The 23,326-nt window shown below is 44.3% G+C and overlaps 1 protein-coding gene across 3 annotated transcripts; it reads right to left on the reverse strand.

Moving 5' to 3' along the window:
• Window positions 1–2,844: 2,844 nt before the first annotated feature.
• On the reverse strand, window positions 2,845–23,140 carry KCTD9 (potassium channel tetramerization domain containing 9). 3 transcript variants are annotated; one of them, XM_028708252.2, is made up of 12 exons: window positions 22,988–23,140; window positions 18,200–18,321; window positions 16,066–16,109; window positions 15,872–15,968; window positions 15,251–15,309; window positions 13,574–13,702; window positions 10,938–11,005; window positions 10,392–10,487; window positions 9,062–9,211; window positions 8,105–8,210; window positions 7,091–7,224; window positions 2,845–6,128 (listed from the first exon to the last, which is right to left on the reverse strand). In XM_028708252.2, the coding sequence occupies exons 1-12, from the start codon at window positions 23,033–23,035 to the stop codon at window positions 6,012–6,014; spliced, it is 1,170 nt and encodes a 389-aa protein (XP_028564085.1). In that variant the 5' UTR covers window positions 23,036–23,140; the 3' UTR covers window positions 2,845–6,011. The 3 variants fall into 3 exon arrangements, with proteins under 3 accessions (XP_028564085.1, XP_028564086.1, XP_028564087.1); XM_028708253.2 differs by lacking the exon at window positions 13,574–13,702; XM_028708254.2 differs by lacking the exon at window positions 9,062–9,211.
• Between the last annotated feature and the right edge of the window lie 186 nt (window positions 23,141–23,326).

The raw sequence follows: 23,326 nt of genomic DNA on the forward strand, positions 1-23,326 counted from the left end.
GCAGTTTTGCCTAATGTACAGTGTTTTGCAAAGAAAGCAATGCAAAGCAACGTGTAATTTTCACCACTATATATATATTCATTCACATTTTCTCCATATATATAATTTTAACACAATTTTGGGTTGGAGAATTGAATTGAGAAATTCAGAGAAAGCAAATTCTGAAGGATAGCTGTATTTTGGTTTGCATATTTTTTCAGGAAGTATGGATTGGGTGAGTTCACATTAAATGTGATCCAAACTGAATCTATTCAGGACTAGAAGCTGCTGAGTGGCAGTTATAATGGGCAGGGGAGGAGGAAAGGGGAGTAGCTGGAGCAACCCAGCCAGTTGGGCAGGATATAACAACAACAACAATAACAGTATCTGGTGATTCTATTGACCCTCAGCTATTAGAAGGTTGCTCAAATATTAGACAGCTGTATAAAAATGGTGTACAGGAGCTTACATGGGATACATTCCTGTGTACACAGCTTTCTGTTACCTTATTCACATTCTCTTCCCCACTTTCCCTGCATATTAGTGAACTAAAGCATTTGCTAAAGCTAAAAATAATCAAGGATTAGATGCTTTTGTCTCCTCGGTTGCAACAGCCTTGGAGGGAAGGAATATTTGTGAACCTCCTGCAGAGATGGCCAGGAATCAAGCTGATCTGCACTTTTATTAGCAATTGTTAATGGGGAAGGTGGCTGGATGTTCCAAGGCAGGTGAAATGATCAGAAATTAAGTCATCATTGCCACGTTATACACTGAAAAACTGGCTGAGTAAGTGGGTGGACTTTTGCAGGCATGACAGGGCATGGTATGGCTCCAATTTCCCCTTCCTGTAGTGCAGGCTTCCTCAAACTCGGCCCTCCAGGTGTTTTGAGACAACAACTCCCATCATCCCTGACCACTGGTCCTGCTAGCTAGGGATCATGGGAGTTGTCGGCCAAAAACATCTGGAGGGCCGAGGCTGAGGAAGCCTGCTGTAGTGCTCCCTATGCCCTTCAGTACTAGAGCACCTGCTTTGCATGCAGGTCCCCGGATCAAAGACTCCTGCCTGAAACCTTAATAGAGATGCTGCCAGTCTTGGTAGACAATTCTGAGCTTGATGGACCGCATGTCTGACATGCTATGAAGCAGCTTCCTATGTTCCACACAGGTTATTGTATATAATTTCAGAGATTCCTTAAAATCCACACACACCCCTGTTCTGTATTCTCTATCCCAAGCAAAACCACTTTGGCACAATAGTACTTGTCATAGACTGTTTGGATATGAAGAAACGGTGGGAGGAACCAGGTGGGGAACCACCAAGAGAAGAAAGGTCAGAGCCCTGGGAGTGGTGGTGGGACAACAAAGAGGGAGAAGAGGAGGTGTCAGAAGCTGAAGAGGCACCAGGGCCAGTGGCATTGCATGAGCGAACAGTGCTGGAGGAGTGCATGCATGTGCACCAGGGGGTGGGCACATGAGCCAGAGGCACATTCATATGGCTTTCTACCTTGCCACACTAGATGTCCCTTGCTTAGATAACAAATCAAGATTCCCAGTGTTAATGACATTGCATGGTTCGTTTTTCCAATTCAGGGGCAGGACTCTTGCAAGCTTTGAATATTCTTTATTGGTGCAGCTGTACAGCAGTGTGTGACCCACACTCTCTGACAAGGCCAGATGCGCCTCACCTGCAGCACCGGAGGTCTTTTCTATGCAAGTGAACCATGCTGTGATTTCTCAAGAAATTTGACTTCAGCAAAATGAGTATCATTTATACAGTTAGGAAAATAGAATTCTCCAGCACGTCATCTTACTGCTACTGCCTGACACAAACATGTTAAGACACAAGGTGGGAGGGGAGAAGCTAAACTGATTTCTTCAGACCTGAAAGACCATGTGGAAGTCCTTGGCTTGGCACCCTGAAACAAGCATCACTTTCTATGAAATAGCTCTGCTCCAACCTCTGTGCCAATACTTGGTTGAAATCACCCATGGTGTTCTTCAATATTCTCAATCATTTGTGTGTCTCCAGATGTTGATGGGCACTAACTCCCATCAGCCCCAGTCAACAAGGCCAAGGATGATGGGAACTGAAGCATAGCAACATCTGGGCAGGGGCCCAGGTTCCCCACTCCTGTTCTTAGATTTAGAATCCAGATCGGTACAGAAGAATATTGCTTCATGTTCCTGCAGTAGACGTATCATGGTGCCCCAACCCCACATCAATGTACTTGCACTCTACCTGTCATACCTCGTCCAGGTGACTGAAGGTCCCAATTTCCCTGGTTAAGAGTGGAATTGAGGAGAAGCAAATAATCTACTGAAGTTGAAACTGCAACTGTGTGAAACAGCAAAGAGTGGTTGCACTTTATTTGTGAACGGCAGAAGGAAATGAATTTCAAAAATGAAGGCCAAAGGTTTCATTACACTTACAGCATGAAGTTCAAGTTATCACATTAAAGCGAAACTTCAAACCCTCATCTATGAAACCAGTTCACCATTAAAACTAGAGTTCACTTGGAGTCTGTTTGCTTGGGTGGGTACATTAACTTAAAATTCATTACAGGTGTTTCAGACACGCTATTTCCTGCTGGGAGAGTCACCATGTCAGAAAACAGCATATGACATTTTCACTTGTGAAGAAGTGTGCATTTGTGAGTATTTGTATCACATGGTGGACAGAAGCATTCCCACACGGAATGAATGAGCTTCCTACCATGCCGTCTTCATTATACAAACACTGGTCTGCACAGTTGTTTAGTCTCACCGAGGAGAGAGATGAATGTTGTTGATCACCACCTCCTTTGGGCAGCATCCACCCCTTTGATTTCTGTCTTCTGAATTGCATAGAAGTCAGCATCTGAGGTATCCATTTTTGCTGGCACCCAGCTTTTATTTGGTATTGAAAGTTTCTACATGTGCCTGTACTAATTGTAGGTACAGATAACACAAAGACATACAGAGAAAAAGCTTTTGCATTGTCATTACAGTGGAACAAAGTCTCATTAGGATAAAGTCATGTTGGTGGGAAGAATTGCTCAGTACTCATGCTGCCTACAGTCCATGATGTCCTTGTTGGTACAAGACACTTTGCCAACCTGCTGTCCTCCAGGTATTTTGGACCACAACTTCCCTCAGCCCAAGTAGCTCAATGAGGAAGGAGAAAGGGCTCTGCAACATTTGCCATGCCGGTTTAACCAGAGCTATTTTGGTCCCCCACAAAGGATGATGCCTTAGCTCCCCACTTTCATAAATGAGCTAGATAGTTGCATAGGTTACAGTTGGAACATGTAACTGCAGCACAGGGAAAGCCAACCTGCTGGCCTCCAACTGTTGCAGATTTCAACTCCCATTAGGCCCAGCCAGCATGGGCATTGGTCAGGGATGAGGAGAGTTTTAGTCCAAAAGATCTGGAGAGCAGTGCAATGGCTACCCCTCCTCTAGGAGCAATAGTGGAGAACTTGAAGACCCTGTGTGTCTCACTTCAGTTGCTGCTGGGGGCAGACGGGAATTGTAAATCTCATTACGGTATGTGCCTACATTTTATCAAAGCAGGGATGAGGAACCTTTTACCTCCAGATTTTGCTGGATCCCGAGTCCCATCGCTCCTGGCCATGCTGGCTGGAGCTGATGGAAATTGGGAGTCTCACCATTCCTGCGTTACAAAACAAAAAACAACCTTGTTGCTCCAGTGGAGCATTGCTATGGTTGTTTCTATCTCTTGATGCAGACACATGGAAAAGTTCCTGGGAAATGGACAACAGGGAAAGAGCAACTGGGAGCAACTCTGATCCCAAGGTTCTGCTTGTTGTACAGATGCCTGGACCTCTTTTCTGCGGCATCTTTGGCAAGAGGTATTTTAGGCTGCACTGTTTCTGATCAGCCCCTGCTAAGAGACTTCTGAGCAACAGCAGAAGTTGGGATTAGGCAGCTTAGCTTCCCCATCCAACTTTCTATTTGGCCTGGAAAAAACTAACAGGAAAGGAGGTAAAAATGGGCCAGACAGAAATGAGATACAGTGGTACCTCGGGTTACATACGCTTCAGGTTACATACACTTCAGGTTACAGACTCTGCTAACCCAGAAATAGTACCTCGGGTTAAGAACTTTGCTTCAGGATGAGAACAGAAATCGTGTGGCGGCAGTGGGAGGCCCCATTAGCTAAAGTGGTGCTTCAGGTTAAGAACGGACCTCCGGAACGAATTAAGTACTTAACCTGAGGTACCACTGTACATTCATCATAGTGGTAGAAGTCTGCAAAGGTACTGGCCTGTTACAGGTTTCAAGACACACCCAGCCAGCTGTAACTTACAAACTATGCAATTATCTTCCATAACATTTGAAGCAGCTACATTTGTAATAGCCTAGTGACAGAGCACGTGGTTTGCCTACAAAAGGTACCAGGTTCAATCCCCTGTCTGAAACTCTGGGGAGCAGCTGGGCCTGTGGTCAAAATTCAGCCCAGCATTGGTCCCAATTTGAACCGCAAAGCAGTTTTCTCCAAACCACACCCATCTGCCCCACACCTGGTATCATATATGACATATGCAGACATTACAGAGATAGATGGACTAATGGGTCTACCATATTATCAACAGGTTCCTATGTTCCTAATGGATAAACCTCTGGGATCTGGGGCTGACAGCCTCTACCCTGAGTGTATCCAATTCCAAAGTGTGCTATAATAAGCAGCAGGGGATGTTCAGACCAGAGCCCACAACTTCTCTCACCTGCTGCTGGTTCCAAATGTGACTGATGAATGAGTCTGCACCATGGAAGGAAGTTCTTGCTACACCCACCACTCTCAGTTAAGGGATGGGGGCAAGATGGCCCTTCATCATTCATTATTTCGAAACACTGAATGAATTAATCTGAGCTCACAGGAGTGAAGCCTATCTTACATGTAGATACTCTAGTTAGCAGCCATTCTTGTTCTACAAAGATGACATTGAGAGTGTAGCGAATGGTATAGTTTGCGTGGGCCTGAAAGGCGGAACACCACCACAAAATGGATGCAGTGTCTTTGAACTGTCAGTGAACTGCTCATGAACTGTGTTGTATAAGTGCTAATGGAATGTGGAAAACATCTTGATGTTTTGGCAAAAACAGTGTGTGCGGGAACGGAACAGCACAAGGCAGCTTGGTATATGCACAGCTTTATAAAACAGTCAGATAAGATAAGAGTTATGAGACGATGCTAAGGACAAGGATGAGATGTTGTCAAGGACAAGGATGTGCGATGCCGAAAACATGCCAACGACAAGGAGTTGTGTAAGCATCAGGAGTTGCCAGGCATCAGATGAACGAACAAGGTGTATATCAAAGCCCTCCAGCCTCACGTTGTGTGCATTGACAGCTGTCGTTTGCCACCCGTGACTCTTACTGGGTCTGATCAATCCAGTGAAGAGTGGGGAGTATGGATGTGTGTATGATTGAGTGCATGTTCCCTGTCTTGTCACGTTTGTTAATCAATAATGCAATGTTACAGACAAAATCCAACATTGGTTGTCTGAGGTTTACTTGCACCTTCCCTGGAGTGTACTGGGTCTTATTTATGCTAAACACCTAAACAGATTAAAAGGACCTATTTGGTCACAACAAAAGTGGTACCTGAAAGGGGGCAAGTGGGCTATTTAATATGCAACATGAACAAATCAAAACCTCATTTTTTGGCTACTGTGTATGACTGCTACTAGACATTTAATAAATATAAATTGCATATATTGTGCTTTAATAAATTAACAAATCTCTTAAAATGCATTCTGGAGTGAGTGAGGTGGTGCACAAGTGCCAACGTATTCAGAGCAAACAGCAACATCTCTGCTTCCAAAGCCCTCCAACTTTCCTGGTTTGGTTCAACAGCTACTTCTACGCCTATGAAAGGGAAATTCCCACATATGTGTGATCTGAGGCAGTTCCTTAGTCAACCACAGAGAAACTCAAAGCCATGGAAGAATTGTTGCTCCTACGTTATTAAGGATAAAGGGTGGAACGAAGGTGATCTGCAGCAAGAAGCTCCCATTCTTCTGGACAGCCTATCTGACACTCTGAGACATGTGTAGCGGTGTCAGCATCTCTTCGAAGATGGCTCCTTTCACGTTTGACCCTCTCAGATTGGCTTCTTGCAGGTCACAGCCCGACAGGTCACAATTCTGAAATGGCAGAGAGACGTTGGTAACTAAAGTCTCCTCTTTTTATATGTTTAAAACACGCACACACAAAGCTAACAGCTTCCATCTTGTTAAGTTAGGTTGAATTTATTCACCTTAGTTGATTTCCATTTGCAGCATTTTACTTCCTGATGCTCAGAGGATATTTTATACATTCGTTTACTATGCTTGTGAATTTTCTTTGTTTTGTAGCTGCTTTTTATGTGCAATGTTTATTTTGATATTAAAGAGGACGCTCCTTTTAGTTGTTAATTGTGTTTTTATATTATTATTATTAATAAAATAATAATAATAATAATAATAATAATAATAATAATAATAATAATAATTGCACCCCACCTATCTGCGCCCCAGCCACTCTGGGTGGCTTCCAATATATATAAAAACATAATAAAAAATTAAACATTTAAAAACTTCCCTATACAGGGTTGCCTTCAGATGTCTTCTAAAAGTGAAGGAAGAGGGTTCCACAGGGTGGGTGCCACTGTCAAGAAGGCCCTCTGCTTGGTTCCCTGTAACCTCACTTCTCACAGTGAAGGAACCACCAGAAGGCCCTCAGTGCTGGACCTCAGTGTCTGGGCTGAACAATTGGGGTGGAGATGCTCCTTCAAGTATGCAGGGCTGAGGCCAATTAAAGGCTTTTCAGGACCGGTGTTATATAGATCCATCGACCGTTCCCAGTCACCAGTCTAGCTGCCGCATTCTGGATTAATTGTAGTTTCTGAGTCACCTTCATGGGCAAACATTTTGATAATTTATTACAAATGCAAGGCTGTTGGAGACAACAGTGAACCAAAAGGTAGCTAGCCATGGAAAGATACAAAAGTGTATTCAGTAGCATTGAGAACCCTTTTAAATGAAAAGCCACCTGAGATTTGTGAAAAGTGTTAATAGAAACCCTATAAATGCTCAGCTGTTGATCAAAAGCTGAAAATGTAGCTTACCTCCAAGTCAGTTCCTGCAAGAGTTGCTCCTCTCAGGTTGCAGTTCTTTAGCTTTGCATTTTTCAGAGTTGCAACTCTCAGATTTATTCCAGTCATCTGACTACCTTCCATATCAACTCCTTTCAAGTTAGCACCTGAAGTAGGAAATAACATTTTAAGTCCAGTTTAAAAATGTGAACGAGTTCATTCTCATCGTCTGCTCTTGACCTTCTTATTGAGAACCACGACACTGGTTCTGCAGCTTGATGCTCTGGTTTCTTAAGGAAATGCAGTTAAAGGTCTCAGACAAGGCTCTTTCCCATCGTCAGCTGCCTGGTATGGAGGTGCCATCGTCTATGCCTCCCCACTCCAAACCAACACACTTATGAAGCAATCCATCTTCAGAATTATCCATGAGTAATATGGAGACTGTAAGTTCAGCAGATGAGCTCATTTTGGCTTTAGTACAGGTGTCCCGTCCCCCCACACTTACACACGAATGACTCGTGTGTGACTGCATATACTCATGGAGCTGGGAAATATTTAAATAATACAATCCAACCTGGAAAGGGCAGGAGAACTGAGTCCTTGTGGCTCATGAGGAGACATTCCCTGGAGCCCAAAGAGGACGTCAGTGAGGGAGGAGGAAACCCCAAAGAGGCCAGAGGCACAGTGGGGATTTGTTTACACTGCTCAGCCTCCCCACCTAAAAGCTGATTTGCAGGGTAGGGCAGCAGCAGCCACAGCCACTTTCCCATGCGTCCTCCAGCCTCCTGCCGGCCCCAGAGCTTCAATTCTAGTTGTGGATACTCTTGGATACAGTCTTTTTTGTATGAATTGAAGAGCGAGTGTCAGAGAGGGCATTTAAAGAATGCTCCCCATATTATGCAATTTCACTTATGCATGCAGGGCATCTGAATGTAACCCCCACATAAGTGGGGAGATGCCTGTAATCCTCCAAGCTATTTCAGTATTTCCCTGTCACTACAGCATGTGTCATATAAAAACGGAAAGGCACCAAGTTTTTGTTTTTACCTTCTAGGTTAGCTTTAAGGCCAGAGGGGTCCTCAAAATTGCACCCTTTCAGGGATGCTCCTTCTGCATTAGAACAAAGCATCTTTACTCCTTGGAGGTTGGCACACTGATGGAGAGAGAGAGGGAGAGCTAAAATGAATCAGAGTCAGAAGATGTGCAACGTATTAACTGGTCCAGATGTGAATATTCTATGTTTGAGACATGCCTGACCAGCCTTTGCTTATGGAAATTCCACAGCCCCCATTGGTAGCCTATTAATTGTCACAATGCTCTTATTTTCCGAAAGTCTTTCCTACATCTACCCTCTAGTATTCCAAAAGCACTGGTTTTGGTCCTGTCCCAGTGGATGGGTAAAAATCCCTGCAATTCTCTTCAAGCAAAGGTTCAAGGACACTTCTGTTCCAGCTCCGCTGCCTCTTGTGTATTTTGTTGCAGGTGAATCCAGGTGGTGGAGGTATTGAAGAATGTATAGGATGGGCATTCTAGGAAATCAGGAAGCTGCCCTTATACCAAGCCAGACCACCGGTTCATCTAGCTCATTATGGTCTATACTGACTGGCAACAGCTCTCCGGGGTTTCAGGAAAACTAATGCAGCTGTTATCCTTAGGCTAGTTTCCATACATACTCATGCATCCCTCTCTATCCTCCAGGCAGGCAAGAGGCATTATCAGAGCTCAAGGACACATTCCTGCCATGCAAATAGGACGAAGTACTGGGCAAGGGGTGTGGCTGGCAAGGGAGTGTGGCCTGCAGGAGCCCCAAGGATTTGCTAGGAAGGACTGGAGGGCTGTATTTGGCCTCCAGCCCTGAGGTCCGCCACTCCTAGACTCAGGGCAAAGTTGTCATGCTATTAAAGAAACCTTATTCAGTTAATCAGGCCAGCTGCATAAATGTACCCACTTTGTTCTAGAGACTAATGTATGCTGGTTTTTAGCCCCACTCAAAACAACACTCACATCTAGAACTGATCCAGAGAGATCTGCTCGTTCAAGGTTTGCACAGCACAGGTTGGCATGGGCCAGGTTGCATCGGCTCAAGTTGGCCATCTTGAAGTTGATATATCGGAGATCTAAACGAGAGAGATCTGCCCCGCTGAAATTTAAACCCTGAAAAATTGGGAGAAGGGAGGGGGGAAAGACTTGCTGCCTGTATAGCACTTCAGAGCACTCAACAAATTTTGCCTACATGATCTCAATAACCCCTTACAACGAAGCCCATTGGGGAGGATGGTGGTACCCCCACACTGTAGATGCAGCACTGGCACTAAGAAACGTGTCCAGAGCCTTAAGCCACAGACTGTGTGTGGGGATGAGATGGGATTTAATTTTGGAAATACCCGGTTAACAATACTGGCTGTTGCATGGCCATGAACAAAAAAGAGCATCACTGAACATGAATTAATCATGGCATTATACTGATCAAGAGAACAGACAAATTATCTGCTTTGTAGAAAGATGGGGGGAATTTCCAAAGAGTCTCCCCACTGGCAAAAGATCAAATTATTCCAATTCATTGTGGGATATGGCTGGATCATGATTTTTGTTTGTTTGCTTGTTTGTTTCATCAGGTTTTCATTAAGTTACTGGAACAGTAGGTAGTAGTCACAGCCTTCATTTATACATTCAGTAGAATGTGGTTGGAGAGTAGACCATACCACATTAAACGGTGGATGACGGAACACCATTTGTCATGCTCCCCATGTAAAAATACAAAATAATTCCTTCAATTAAAAAACTAGCATTTCTTACAGAGGGATTCTTGCACAGACCACTCCTACCTGTGCCAGTCTTTCTACCGGTATGAAATGTCCAAAAGTGAAATGAAAGAATGTAAAATTCATGGAGGCCACCAACGGCTATTACTCATGATGGCTTTCTTCTAGATCCAGTGTCAAAAGCAATATGCCTCTGGATGTCAGTTGCTGGGAATCCAAAGTGAGTGAGTGCTATTTCACTCAGGGCTTTCCAGAGCCACCTGGTTGGCCACTGCCAGAACAGGAGGCTGGACTAGACGCGCCATCCAGCAGGCTCTTATACCATCTCAGATAGAAACATGGGGACACATTTTTAAATTCTGCTCCACATCAAAAGCTTCCTGCGCCACCTAGCAGCTTGAAACTTGACCGGTGGGTGGGCTCTGCCCATTGGCCTGAAATGTCCCACAAAAGATAGGCCAGTTCTGGCCCTGACCTTCAGGCTGAAACAGATCCCCCACTTTGCCTTAGGAGTTGTATGATAACCTATAGAATAACCCTAACTAACAAAGAACAATCTTTGTTCTTGATACCTGACAGCGTAGCTCAGATTTGGTTGAAGTCGCAAGTAGGAACCTAACAAATTCCTTTCGGGAGATTGGCGAATGATCTTCAGCTGGTTGTGAATTCTGTAGGGAAAGAAGAAGAGCAGCAAGAGATGACATTCAACTGCTAGTTGAGTTTTCAGTGATGTTGGGATTTTGGAAAAATTCTGAACTGGGAGAAAATTTCTGATGCATATGGATTGTGATTTAGCACATTTATTTTTACATCTGTTTTGTAATCCAAGATCAAAAATAATAATAATAAATGCCCATATTAATCTAACATACTACATAGTTATTTCAACATTGATCTAATAAGCAAATTATCTGAGTGTAGAAGGGTAGAAACCCCCCTTACAGTGCAATCCTATGTGTCTACTCAGAATTTCAGTTGTTTTCAGTGAGATGTGCTCCAGTTAAACTCCAGTCTTAATAACGCTTGCTTCTGAGTAGACATGAATAGAAAGTTCAGCACAATATCACTGACATTTTTATTGGGCAAGAAAATGAGGTGGTTGCAAAAACTGTAATTACCTTAATAGCTGCTTCTAGGTGTTCAATCAGTGAGTCAACCCCAAAAAACCTGGCTTCTTCTAAGACCCCTAGCACAAGAGAAAAGAACATGAATGTATCCTTGCTATAAATTACAATTATCATTATTCTTAATTAATTACCTTCCACATGCAGTGGTACCTCGAGTTAAGAACTTAATTCGTTCTGGAGGTCTGTTCTTAACCTGAAGCACCACTTTAGCTAATGGGGCCTCCTGCTGCCGCACGATTTCTGTTCTCATCCTGAAGCAAAGTTCTTAATCCAAGGTAATATTTCTGGTCTGTAATCTGAAGCGTATGTAACCTGAGGTACCACTGTGTATGTCTCAAGGCAATCTATGCAATACAGTGGTACCTCGGAAGTCAAACGGAATCCGCTCTGGAAGTCCGTCCAACTTCCAAAACATTCAGAAACCAAGGTGTGGCTTCTGATTGGCTGCAGGAAGGTCCTGCAGCCAATCAGAAGCTGCAAAAGCCTCACTGGACATTCAGCTTCTAAAGAACGGTTGCAAACCAGAACACTCACTTCCAAGTTCATGCCGTTCGGGAGCCAAAACATACGAGTACCAAGGCGTTCAACAACCAAGGTTGTGTAATAAAAACAGCTAAAAAAACAATGGTGAAAAGCTGCACAGAAATGACATATCATGTAGTTTCAGACATGCTCAGCATCCTGGACCCTTAAACGGGGTTACAGGAGCCAGTCACAAGATTGTGCACAAATTCTTCTACCCCAAAGTGAATGCTCTAACTGGCTTATGTCAGTACAAGCAACTCCCCACTTGATCAGCACGTGGGCTCCCACTAACATGCACGCTGCACAGCATCCAGTAACGGAACCCTTGCACCGGTGGGAAGATGTTTCTACCCATTTTAACCATTATGAGAATTAACCATAGTTGCAGTTAAGCAGGACTTGAAATATGGGTTTGAAGACAGTTTCAAAACTGGTCAACAGCACACCATGGTTAGCGTTAACTTATAAAACACCCATACCCACCACCCTTGGTGTGCGGCAGGTGTTTTTAAGTTGTTATTTTAACTATTACTCTTAAAAGAAGTGTCATAAGTAGTAAAAGGTAAAGAAACAACCAAAACCCTACAGTATTTCTAATCAGTACTAACTGAAATTATAAGGGGGTTAAACCTGGGCAGCATTGGGGTATGAGTGAGTGAGTGAGAGACAGCGAGCACACAAAATCCTGCAAAGGTTCATTAACTGTGATTAGGTGAAATCCTGATTAGATCAACATTATTATTATTCACAATTCTATCCCCCTTTCTTCTGTTGAGCTCATAATGGCACAGAATAGCTTCATGGCTGGGGGAGGATTTGAACTCAGGTCTCTCTGCAGCCAAAGCACTGGACTATTACATGTGCACAGGGCCAAGTCCAGTCCTGTGAGTGCAGCAACTCAGACTGCGTGTTTCAGCTTCATACCGGTTGAGGTTACCTCTTCTCTTGGGAAGAGAACGAGGTTGCTTAAAAGTTGTAAACTCTCTCCTATGAGCAGCACACACCAATAAAACTGTCGGTCGTACACATCTTATATTGGATGTAATTGGGGACGGAGGAAAGGAGAATTAGATTTCCAGCCAAAAGGGCCCCATGGTTATCCAATTTCGGAAGCGTATGCTTCCAAAACAAGTACTGTTTTTTCCATGGGGGATGCAAAGAGGTGAATAAAATTTAAGAGCACAGGATGCAATGTCCCCAAATTACTCTCACACACTTCTGATTAATAAAATGGCGATTATTCCAGCCTTTAATAAGCTGACAGCAACCAATATATTTAGGGTGAAGTATTTGTTCCACTTGAGCCAAGGGGAGTTTTGACATGCTATACTGAGAATGTATTCCGTGTTAGTTAATAGTTTCTCTAGTTCCAATCAATTAAGAGCTAGGATGTAAAGTGTGAGCTCTACGATAATATATTCTGACATGTTTCTTCTTTTTTAAAGCTAAGAATTACCCAAAGTGGCCCTGAATTAGGTCAGGGAAGAAGACTTGACCCCTTTTTTCTATCATTATTTTCCTTCAAAAAAGAAAGAAAGAAAGAAGATTGGCTTTCTTCCTTTTCTTCTCCAAAGCTGCCAGGAGACCACTGGGAAAGAGACCTCTGCACTCCCACCCAAATGATTTAACAGCTTCAGGAGTGGCATTTTGAGTGTGAAAACAGTGCGAGGGGAAAAGAGGACAAGCAACCCTTCCCTCAGTGGCAGGATGTTCAAATTCTAATATGCTAGTCCTACACAGAGTAGACCCACTAACAATAGGTAGGCACAGCTAACTTTGGTCTACTAATTTCAATGGATCTCCTCTGAGTAGATCTTAGCTGGATATGTCCCAAGCTAGAGTCCACCTCTCTCAGCTGCAATTTATTTTAGTTCCATTTTGTTTTAATACTTCAATAATCAATCTTCTGAATCCCATACAGGTTTGGCTCTTAAGTCTGCAGGATGCGCTCCTCCCCACCCCTGCTAAGGAAAACCAAACTAAGCAACAATTAGCTTTTTGACAGCACCATCCACTACCCTCTTTAGGATCATCTAAGAACAAGAGTTTGGCAGCAAACAACAACAGAATGATAACATGACTGCTACCCCAATAATACATACCTAACAAATTAATGCCTTCATTTACAATAAGCTGTCCATGACGCAAAAAGTTCAAAATTGGTTCAAAGTACTCAGGACTACGGTCGACTAGGAAGGCTCCCCGGTGATCTCGCTTATTCCCCCAGGCATCTGTTTCCAACAGGAAGTATCACACAAAAATTCAGTGCACAAAAAGAGAAAGCCTTCAAAAATCAGATTTATTATTGTAATAACCCAGTTGTGCACTAGCTCAAGGAAGTTATTTAAAAACAGACAGCTTGGGAGAGGGAGCAATTTTCAAAAGTCCTCTTAAGAGTTTCAACTCAAAATGTTATAAAGGAAAAAGCAAGCCAAAGACCAAATATAGGGGCTGTTCTAACAGTTCCATCCTACTTAAAAGAGAATTGGTGAGCTACAGATTACAGTCATGGCCTTTCAGCTAGACCAGAGTTCAAATTCTGGACTAAGGGTTCCAGAGAAGTCTCTGACCCCGTGTTAGAAACTCAGCTATATGATCTAATTGGCAAACGGCACATTAAACCTGGGCTAATGTTGCCACAATGGAATGTCTAGGCGCCATTCCCCCTTGCCCAATGTGATATTATTATTATTATTATTATTATTATTATTATTATTATTATTATTATTAATTCCATTTTGATACCACTTTATATTTTAAAGAAAAAATCACAACACGGTTTACAACACACTAAAACATCAAATAAAACAATCCAGAATAAAACTAATTCAAGCTTCAAGGAAAATATTTCAGACACTTCTCTAAGTGACATTCTGCTTTCCCCAGTTGCCAGCCTGGCATCCAGAGATCTCCACAGGGTCACAATGGGACCTGCACCAGTTGCTAAATAAATAAATAAATAAAACCCCACCAACCTGGCTGGGTTTCCCTAGCCATTCCGGGCGGCTTACAACATATCTAGCAACATAGTAAAAACATCAGTCCTTAAAAACTTTCCTAAAACAGGACTGCCTTCAGATGTCTTCTAAGTCAGATAGTTGTTTATCTCCTCGACATCTGAAGGGAGGGTGTTGCACAGGGAGGGGGCCACTACCGAGAAGGCCCTCTACCCTGCGCCTGGGCTAACTTCAAATACTGCTCTGAGCTTTCCTATAGTACAGGGGTGTGAAACAGAATCCACCTGGTGGGCCGGATCCTGAGCTTCCACAGCCCCTGTGGGCCATTTTTAAAGGGTGGGTGGGACTGCCCACTTGTCAATCAATTGATGTCACAATGACTCAAGGGGGGCAATTAACCTTTGTCTTGCCAACCTGAATTCATGCCAGTGATTTAAAGCATAATTAAGATTGCAATCCTGATTATTCCTCTGTATTGTAAGACAGATTAATTAGGCATCTTTTTCTGCTGCTGTACAGGGAAAAAATCAAGTTCATTTGTTAGAGGAAGCCAGGTTTGAATCTGGCTTCTTAGGTTCTTCTTCTCACTCATACAGGGAAGAAGCAAAAATGGACAATCACACCACATGAACAATAATCCAACAAGAAGACACAAAGCGTATTTGCTTGCAGAAACAACCAACTTGTCATACAATGGGGCAGCTGCCAATGAAGCTATGCAATGCACCTTTCGATAAACTATTTGTCTGCTTTGAGAGATGCTCCCATAACAAAGCGTAAAAAATGGGGGGTTGACTTAGAATAATTTTAGTCCATACTGACCTTTATCTTTAAACATGCGAGCCAGCATGCTATCAGGTTCTTTACTAACTAATGTGGTCCTAGGGGGGAAAAGCAGAAGTATTAACAAATAATTTCAAGGCTTTGATTTTTAGAATGCTGTTCAGGTTTTGCGTAGGTTTTTGTTTTGTTTTGCAGAGATATTTCCCTCTGTGTTTGGTACTTTTAACTGTAAACCTTGTGGAAGAGGGCTGGAGCTCAGTGGATGAGCTTATGCTTTGCACGTCATGTGCCCCAGATTCACTTCCCCACATCCCCAGGGAGGGCTGAAGCCCTGGAGAGCCATTGCCAGTCCGTGCAGACAACCATGAGGCAGATGGACCAATGGCCTTCCTCTTTTCCCTATGCCATTCCTTCCCTTTGCTCCAACAGCAAAATCATCATTTAGAAAACCAACAAGCACAATTTATTTACTTTAAAAGGGCATTCGACTGTAGAGGGTTGGAGCCGAGAGGTACGGCCTAGAATTTGGAGCCTGTGTTTTAGTGGGATGGAGTAATTTTCTGCAATGTTGGTAATGATTTTGTCTGCTGACTCACTGAGTTCGTTGCAGCGTTTTGCAAATATAAATCACCTTGTGGCAATAAAGTGACAGGCTCTTACCGGGTAGTTGTGAAGTACCGCCCTCCAACATTGAGAGTTATCCAGTCTGAGTGAGAGCCTGTTAATGCTTCAGGAGGGTTTACATCATTCTGGGGATCTGTAAGCACGGAATGTACATGAACACTTTTAGTGCCGCCGTGAACTTGTCCATTTCACAAGACAAAATGCAACAGAGCAAAATTCTGGATTCTTACCAATGAACGGCTCCCCTTCACATACAAAGAGGACATCATCATCCCTGAAATGGGAAGAGAGAAAGAGAGTCAAATGTTTCCATGTCCAAGGAGACGGTATATAACTCGGTTTAGGGCAATAGTGACCAGCAGCATAACTTCAATCTCCAAGGTTTTAAATTTAAACTAAGGGGCGTTAAAAGCTAAGGAACTGTTCCAGGATAATTGGCTGGGTGCCAGAGAGGCAGTAAATAATTGAGGGTGGAAAACAATCACCATCATGTTTTAAATTATGCATGCTTTAAAGTATGGTTGTAAATATTTTAGAGATAATTTTATGTAATAATATTTTTTGTACATTGCTTTGAGGTTTTCTACGATCAAATGGTATATAAATTTTATGAAATAAAGGAATGAATGAATAATTTGGTTAAGCCCTTCTAAGACTGTGTTACAGTGGTGCCTCGCAAGACGAAATTAATCCGTTCCGTGAGTCTCTTTGTCTTGTGGTTTTTTCGTCTTGCGAAGCATGGCTATTAGCGGCTTAGCGGCTTTAAGAAAAAGAAAACAAACTCGCAAGACGTTTCGTCTTGCGAAGCAAGCCCATAGGGAAATTCGTCTTGCGGAATGACTCAAAAAACGGAAAACCCTTTCGTCTAGCGAGTTTTTCGTCTTGCGAGGCATTTGTCTTGCAGGGCACCACTGTACTACAGAATGCAGGCAGAGGACTGCATGTCTGAATGCGTTCCATCAAAAACTCACTGTGCATATGAGCTAACCTACCAGGTATGCAGGGGAGCATTTCGGCATGCTATTTCCTACCTGCATTCGGGCATTGTCCTAAGAGGGTTGTACCATGATGCTTTTCTGAATGTGTAGACCCTCTCTTAGAAACCTAGCATCCCCTTCTGATCCCACCCTCAAGTATTTTAAGCTCTTCCCTCTCCTTTGCATGTGTGTCTGAAGTAACTACTTCCCACAAACAAGGAAGGCTTTCTGGGCTCACAGGAAAAGTTTTTTGGGCACACCCAGCCACGTCATAGTCACTGGTGAAATACAAGCCACAATTACTCTATGAGCAGAGTAATATTTTGTTAATGCCAAATATGGAATAGTTGTTTCAATTGTCTTCAAAAACTGATAGCAGAATGTATTTTCTAAAAGCTAACTTTCAGTAAACAGTTAAGTGTTCAATTTTGCAATCCAATACTTATACACCTCATTTTGATCCTGTCACCAAACAAATGCAACAACACTCACAATTGGAGGCACTGGAGAAAGTTCAAGTTAGATGCAGATTTTTGCAAGAAAATCTGAATGAGAATTTGTTTGAGGTCTATTTCCCAACAAATTAATTCCAGCCTCTGAAGGCATCAGACAAAACCGATACATAACAATAACTATTTAAGGTAATAATTATATCAGAGCAGTGTTAGAAAGCAAGGAGCCATGTGGCTCCTGGGTTGTGGGAGCCAAAAAATGTCTGTGTGCCTTTTTTTTTTTTTGCTGCCACACTACTCCACAGACCAGGTGATTTGTCCGACAGCAAATATTAATAATTATATATAAAGAGACACAGTTTGCTGCTGGGTGAATCACCTGGTGCCTTTTGCTTCCGCAGTGCCCGGCAGACCAGCTGGCTGCAGCCAGGCAAGTGGAGGTGCTAAGTGCCTGCACATCTCCATCCAGTTGCAAAATGCACTTAGTGCCTGGTAATTTCGAACGCTGAATCAGAGTCCACAATAATCTCTGAATCAGGCAAACTATGATTACTACAAACCCTGGCTCACCACCCTACTAGAACTGAAAACTGTTTTAAAATGGATGCTTATTTCTGGTATACAGGCAGATTGTGCTCTTTACGACAAACTCCGATTCCTCCAAACCGGGAAATGGAGGAGGGAAAAGGAGGGAATCCACAACATGCTCCCCAAAACCAAGGTGTAGTTTAGCCAGCAGTTTTGAACTGGTCCTCATGAGCAGCTACCCCACTTTTGGAAGGTCAGAAAGCAATGGCACATTCCAGTGAAATGAGGTCACTGTATCCTAACAGACAGTTGACAGTCACCCCCTTCCCTCCAAGCAGCTGTTGGTTCCTTTTAGTTTCTGCAATAAAGTTCCAATCATGTGAACATTAAATCCATGCCCAACTTACCTTATCAAAGCAATGTCGTCAATGAGCCCACCTCTCCCATTGTACACGCTGGTTGCTTTTATTCCAAGCTTATTACTGGCTACAGACAGCAAATCAGACAGTGTCCCATAAACAGCCACAACCTATAAAAAGAGAAGGTGAGTATTTAGCCCAACAGTGCTTAATGTTTTAGGGCCCCAACTTTTGTTTTATGAACCTACATTCCTTGTCCAACCTGAATAGCAGACATAGATGGGGAAATGCCAGAAACCTCACCACCATTTGAATTATGGCACATTCAAATGCAGCTGTCATGTGTTTTCATTCAGCTAAAGCAGTGTTTCCCAACCTTTTTTGGGCAAAGGCACACTTGTTTCATGAAAAAAATCTCGAGGCACACCACCATTAGAAAATGTTAAAAAATTTAACTCTGTGCCTATATTGACTACCATATTTTTCGCCCCATAGGACGCACCGCCCCATAAGACGCACCTAATTTTTTGGGGGGAGAATAAAGAAAAAAAAAAATTTCCCCTCCCCAGGCACGGGGCAGGCGCGGGGGAAGCCCAAGCTTCCCCCGACCCTAGCCCCCAGAACAGCCTGATATCCGCAAGCCTAGGGAGCCACACTGGTCTCCCCAGGCTTGCGGAGAGGTGCGTGAAGCCCGGGGGCGCTCTTCAGCGCGCACCAGGCTTCGGGATGCAGGCAGCTCTGCGCTACCCTCCAGAGCCCCGTGCGGCTTCGCGCTGGGATCCGGGGGGTGGCGCGGAGCTGCAAGAAGCCCTGGAGCGCAGGCAGCTTCGCACCACCCTCCGGAGCCCCGCGCGGCTTCGCGCCAGGATCCAGAGGGTGGTGCAGAGCTGCAGGAAGCCCTGGAGCCCAGGTAGCTCCGCGCCACCCTCCGGAGCCCCGCGCGGCTTCGCGCCGGGATCCGGGGGGTGGCGCGGAGCTGCAAGAAGCCCTGGAGCGCAGGCAGCTCCGTGCCACCCTCCGCAGCCCCGCGCGGCTTCGCACCGGGATCCGGGGGTGGCGCGGAGCTGCAAGAAGCCCTGGAGCGCGGGCAGCTCCGTGCCACCCTCCGCAGCCTCCTACGGAGGGCGCCCCGTGCTCCGCGCTGCTGGCTGCCGCCCGCAAGCCGTGCACGCGGGGGGGAGTTCCCCCAGGCGCCCAAGGCTTGCGGACAGCTGTGCGAAGCACGGGGCGTCCTCCAAAGGACGCCCCGCGCTGCAGGCTGCCGCCGCAAGCCTTGCGCGCCGGGGGGGGGGGGAGTTCCCCCAGGCGCCCAAGGCTTGCGGACAGCTGCGCGAAGCACGGGGCGTCCTCCAAAGGGCGCCCCGCGCTGCCGCCCGCAAGCCTTGCGCGCCGGGGGGGAGTTCCCCCAGGCGCCCAAGGCTTGCGGACAGCTGCGCGAAGCACGGGGCGTCCTCCAAAGGGCGCCCCGCGCTCCCCGCTGCAGGCTGCCGCCCGCAAGCCTTGCGCGCCGGGGGGGGGAGTTCCCCCAGGCGCCCAAGGCTTGCGGACAGCTGCGCGAAGCACGGGGCGTCCTCCAAAAGGCGTCCTCCCTCCCACGGCACACCAGGCAAGGTCTCACGGCACACTGGTGTGCCGCGGAACACCGGTTGGGAAACACTGAGCTAAAGCACAGATTCATAACTCAAACAAGATCTTGAATAGTCAGCAGCTTCACAAAACACACGCTACAGGTGCATGGGGTACCGGTGAATGAAAAGGGGGGAAAGATGCTTTGCCCCAAACACACACAGTTTATTATTTATGGTTCCTGTACTAGTTCCTAATCAGAGCTCGGCTGCCTGTTGTTGATTATGAGCAGAAACAGCAACAGGAAGAGCACCTGCTAAATTTATGCTTAATGCTGCTATTTCTACTCTGTCCCTCTGTGGATGTATGAAAGCCAGTGCTGTAAATGAAAGGCAGCAAAGTGGCTTTTCTGGAAAATGTTGAATTAGAAAGATTTTTAGACTTTCCCACCCAAAACCCTAAAATAGACCAGGTTTTCCATGGTTGTCTTCAGTTTAGTCAACAAAACAGTGTGTGCCATTGTAGATTTTAACATGTCAAAAGTCACCTGAGCCTCTGCTCAATAGCCAAACTTTCTGCACTGCTTAAGACAAAACAACAAAAACAAAGTCCGCTTTGTATTATAGTACTGATATATTTCAAAAAGTAAAAGCCAGGACACCCTGAGCTTTTTTTAGGAAGACCTTTGTAAATGTTTCCAGATACATTTCCATAGTGTACACTTCCTTATACAGTATTAAAAACATTAAACAAAAAGAATGAAGGCACTGCATACTAATTTTAGCTTACTAAGAGAACAAGAGTTTTATGCATGTGATTTTCTTGGGTATAGTTGCCTGCAAAAAAAGTTACAAATTCAATACTGACTGATCTGATTCACATGACATGGTCAGTCGAACTATGCCTTTGCCAGACCATGCAAGCAAGTGGGGTCAGAGAAAAACTCACAGCTGCTTTGCTCCCCCCTGGTCCTATCCACTGCCAAGCCATGCTTAGCTAAGTCAAGGTTTGGCTGAGCATGCCATCTTAACTGTGACTTGTGGTTTAGCTCTCCCCTTACAAACCATGAGACACAGTCAACGTCTATTTTTACTGTATTTACTAGTTTCACAGACAACTACTTCAAATAACAATTTTCCGCACTGTATGACTCATCTGCTCCATCTCTAAACTTGTTCAGTATTTCCAAAGGCAATAAATAAAACCATTTTTGGAATGCCATGTTTACATATGTTTCACTAAATTCCAAAGCCACCTAGAGCTTTTAACGGCTATGTCTACAGCTAATGGCTATGTCTTCAGAACCAATTTACATGTACAGTTATCAAGGATTTTTTAAAAGAACAGGTCTCAGAGACAAACAAACCTCCGAGTGAAATTTACAAACATGAAAAAAAGAAAACTGGAAAATTCAGCTGTTTGCATACATCCAGTTCAGAAAGGATGGCAGTAATTACTGGAAGGATGTCATGTTATTAGTGTTATTATTTTTAATTATGATGGGCAATAAGCTACTCAACCTTTTGTTTTGGACACAACTTGCAACCCATCACCATACTTGGGGGTAATGTAGAAATCCCTGCCCTCCACCCAGAATCACTACTGAAGGAAGCCCTGTTTAGGGAAGTTTTTAATGTTTGATGTTTTATCGTGTTTTTAATATTCTGTTGGGAGCCGCCCAGAGTGGCTGGGGAAACCCAGCCAGATGGGTGGGGTCTAAATAATAAATTATTATATATTAAGCTGTTGTTAATTTCTGACACACTCTTAGGTACCAGGTGAAACCTTTTTGCTTTAGGGCAGAAGTTTTCAACCAACCAAGTTCTTTCTGTGGCACCCCTTGCCTGCATAGCTGGCAGCCTCTCACCCATTTTTGAACACCCTCCTTTGTGGAGTGTTTCCTCAGCCTCCTCTCCTTGAGAGTCCTCCGGTCAGCTAAAGCAAGGGCTGCTGCAACAAACAGCTGTGCAAGCCTTTGGAGGCAGAGTGTGAGAGGGTGCACCTGGCAGCATGGGGGGGGGGGGCTGCAGGGCTATCTCCCAAAAGCAGCTCAGCAACTTTGGGTGAGCTCTCCATTCCAGGTGCTGGTGGGGTTGCTACACATCTGTGTGGCCACTGTGCAAAGCAGGATGCTGGACTAGACAGGCCTTTGGTCTGACCCAGCAGGGCTTTTATGAGTCTCAAATCCAACAGCTTCCCTAGGCACTTTCACCTGGTAACGTTACTGCTCTCTTTCCACAACCCAGCAAAGTCTAATCCGTTCTGCCAGCTTGTTTTTCCACAGTAATTATTATCTACTTCCTACCCACCCACTCACTCTTTCCTTTGTCTCCCCCACATATATTTATTGCATTTATTTTATTTGGATATCCCTTAAATAATAAAATTCTCAAAACAATTTACATAAATTTGTGTATGTGTATATTATATATTAATGTGTATATTATCAATAAAATCAAATGTCTAGAACAAGGTAGCCTAATTCTTTTCAAAATAAGATTCAGAGTTTTAAAAATATACACTATAAAATAAAATTACATTCTAATACACATGTGCCTTGCTTAAACAAATACTCATTTTAAATATTTGGGTCAAACAGAGTTGTTGCCAGTTTTCCAAGCTGATCAATCTTGGGTGATTGATTTTACTGAATATAATTACATGATTAATTTCATTTAATCAGTAAATATATATGGTGAGCCTTCTTGCTTTAAGGCTTTTATAGTTAAATAGGCAGGGCATAAATTCCTTAACTTTTTTTTTTTAAAAAAAGATTTACTTATTCCCTGTGACGTTCTAAGAAAGAGGATCACCAAGATGTCTTCTCAGAAGTGGCACTCCACTGCTGGAATCTACCTGCTCAGTGACCTCTATTATTTTTTAATAAATAAATGCTGCTGTTCAGTATAATTTTAATCTGTGTATATTATCTTGGGGCGGGGGGTAAATTCGCCCTAGAAACGTTTCTAAAGGGTGCCATATAAATCAGATGACTAAAACTGAAAGTCTACATGGGGCTTACTCCTAGGTAAACTGGTATAGGACAGTAGGGAAAGGGGGGAGGGGACCCCAAACCCGAAAACTTCTAATCAGACCTTGAGATCTAGCCACTTCACTGCCCGTTCTCGATTGTAAGCTGCTTGGGAGCAGAGACTTGGCTCTGTCGCTTTACGTGCCTCTTGCCCCGCTTTGTATCATGACTGGGAGGGTGGAAATTAAAGTCAATCTCCTCATTATTCACGCCCCTTCTCACCAAAGCGCCTCACTCACCTTTCCATTCCTGGGGCTGCCATTAACAAACAGGGTGACTCTCTTCATCGCCTCCCCCACCCCGGAGGGACTGAGGCGCCTGAAGCCGCGCCCGGGACTTCTTGCCAGCCGAGCGACAAACCCGGAAGCAGCCCTTCTCCAACTGGCACGCCCACCCACCAATCCACGCCACTCATTCTTAATTCCCCCCCCTGTCTTCCCCTCCTTTCATCCAATGGGAACCAAAGCCGACGCGATGGGCGGATCTTCTCGTCTGGGCAAAGGCACCCGGCTGCTCTCCTCAGAACGAGCGGGGCGGAGTCTCAAGTAGGAACCTATCAAAGGCGGGAGAGGACGAGA

This window comes from Podarcis muralis, chromosome 15 (genome assembly GCF_964188315.1).
Source record: "Podarcis muralis chromosome 15, rPodMur119.hap1.1, whole genome shotgun sequence".
In the NCBI taxonomy this organism is placed as follows: domain Eukaryota; kingdom Metazoa; phylum Chordata; class Lepidosauria; order Squamata; family Lacertidae; genus Podarcis; species Podarcis muralis.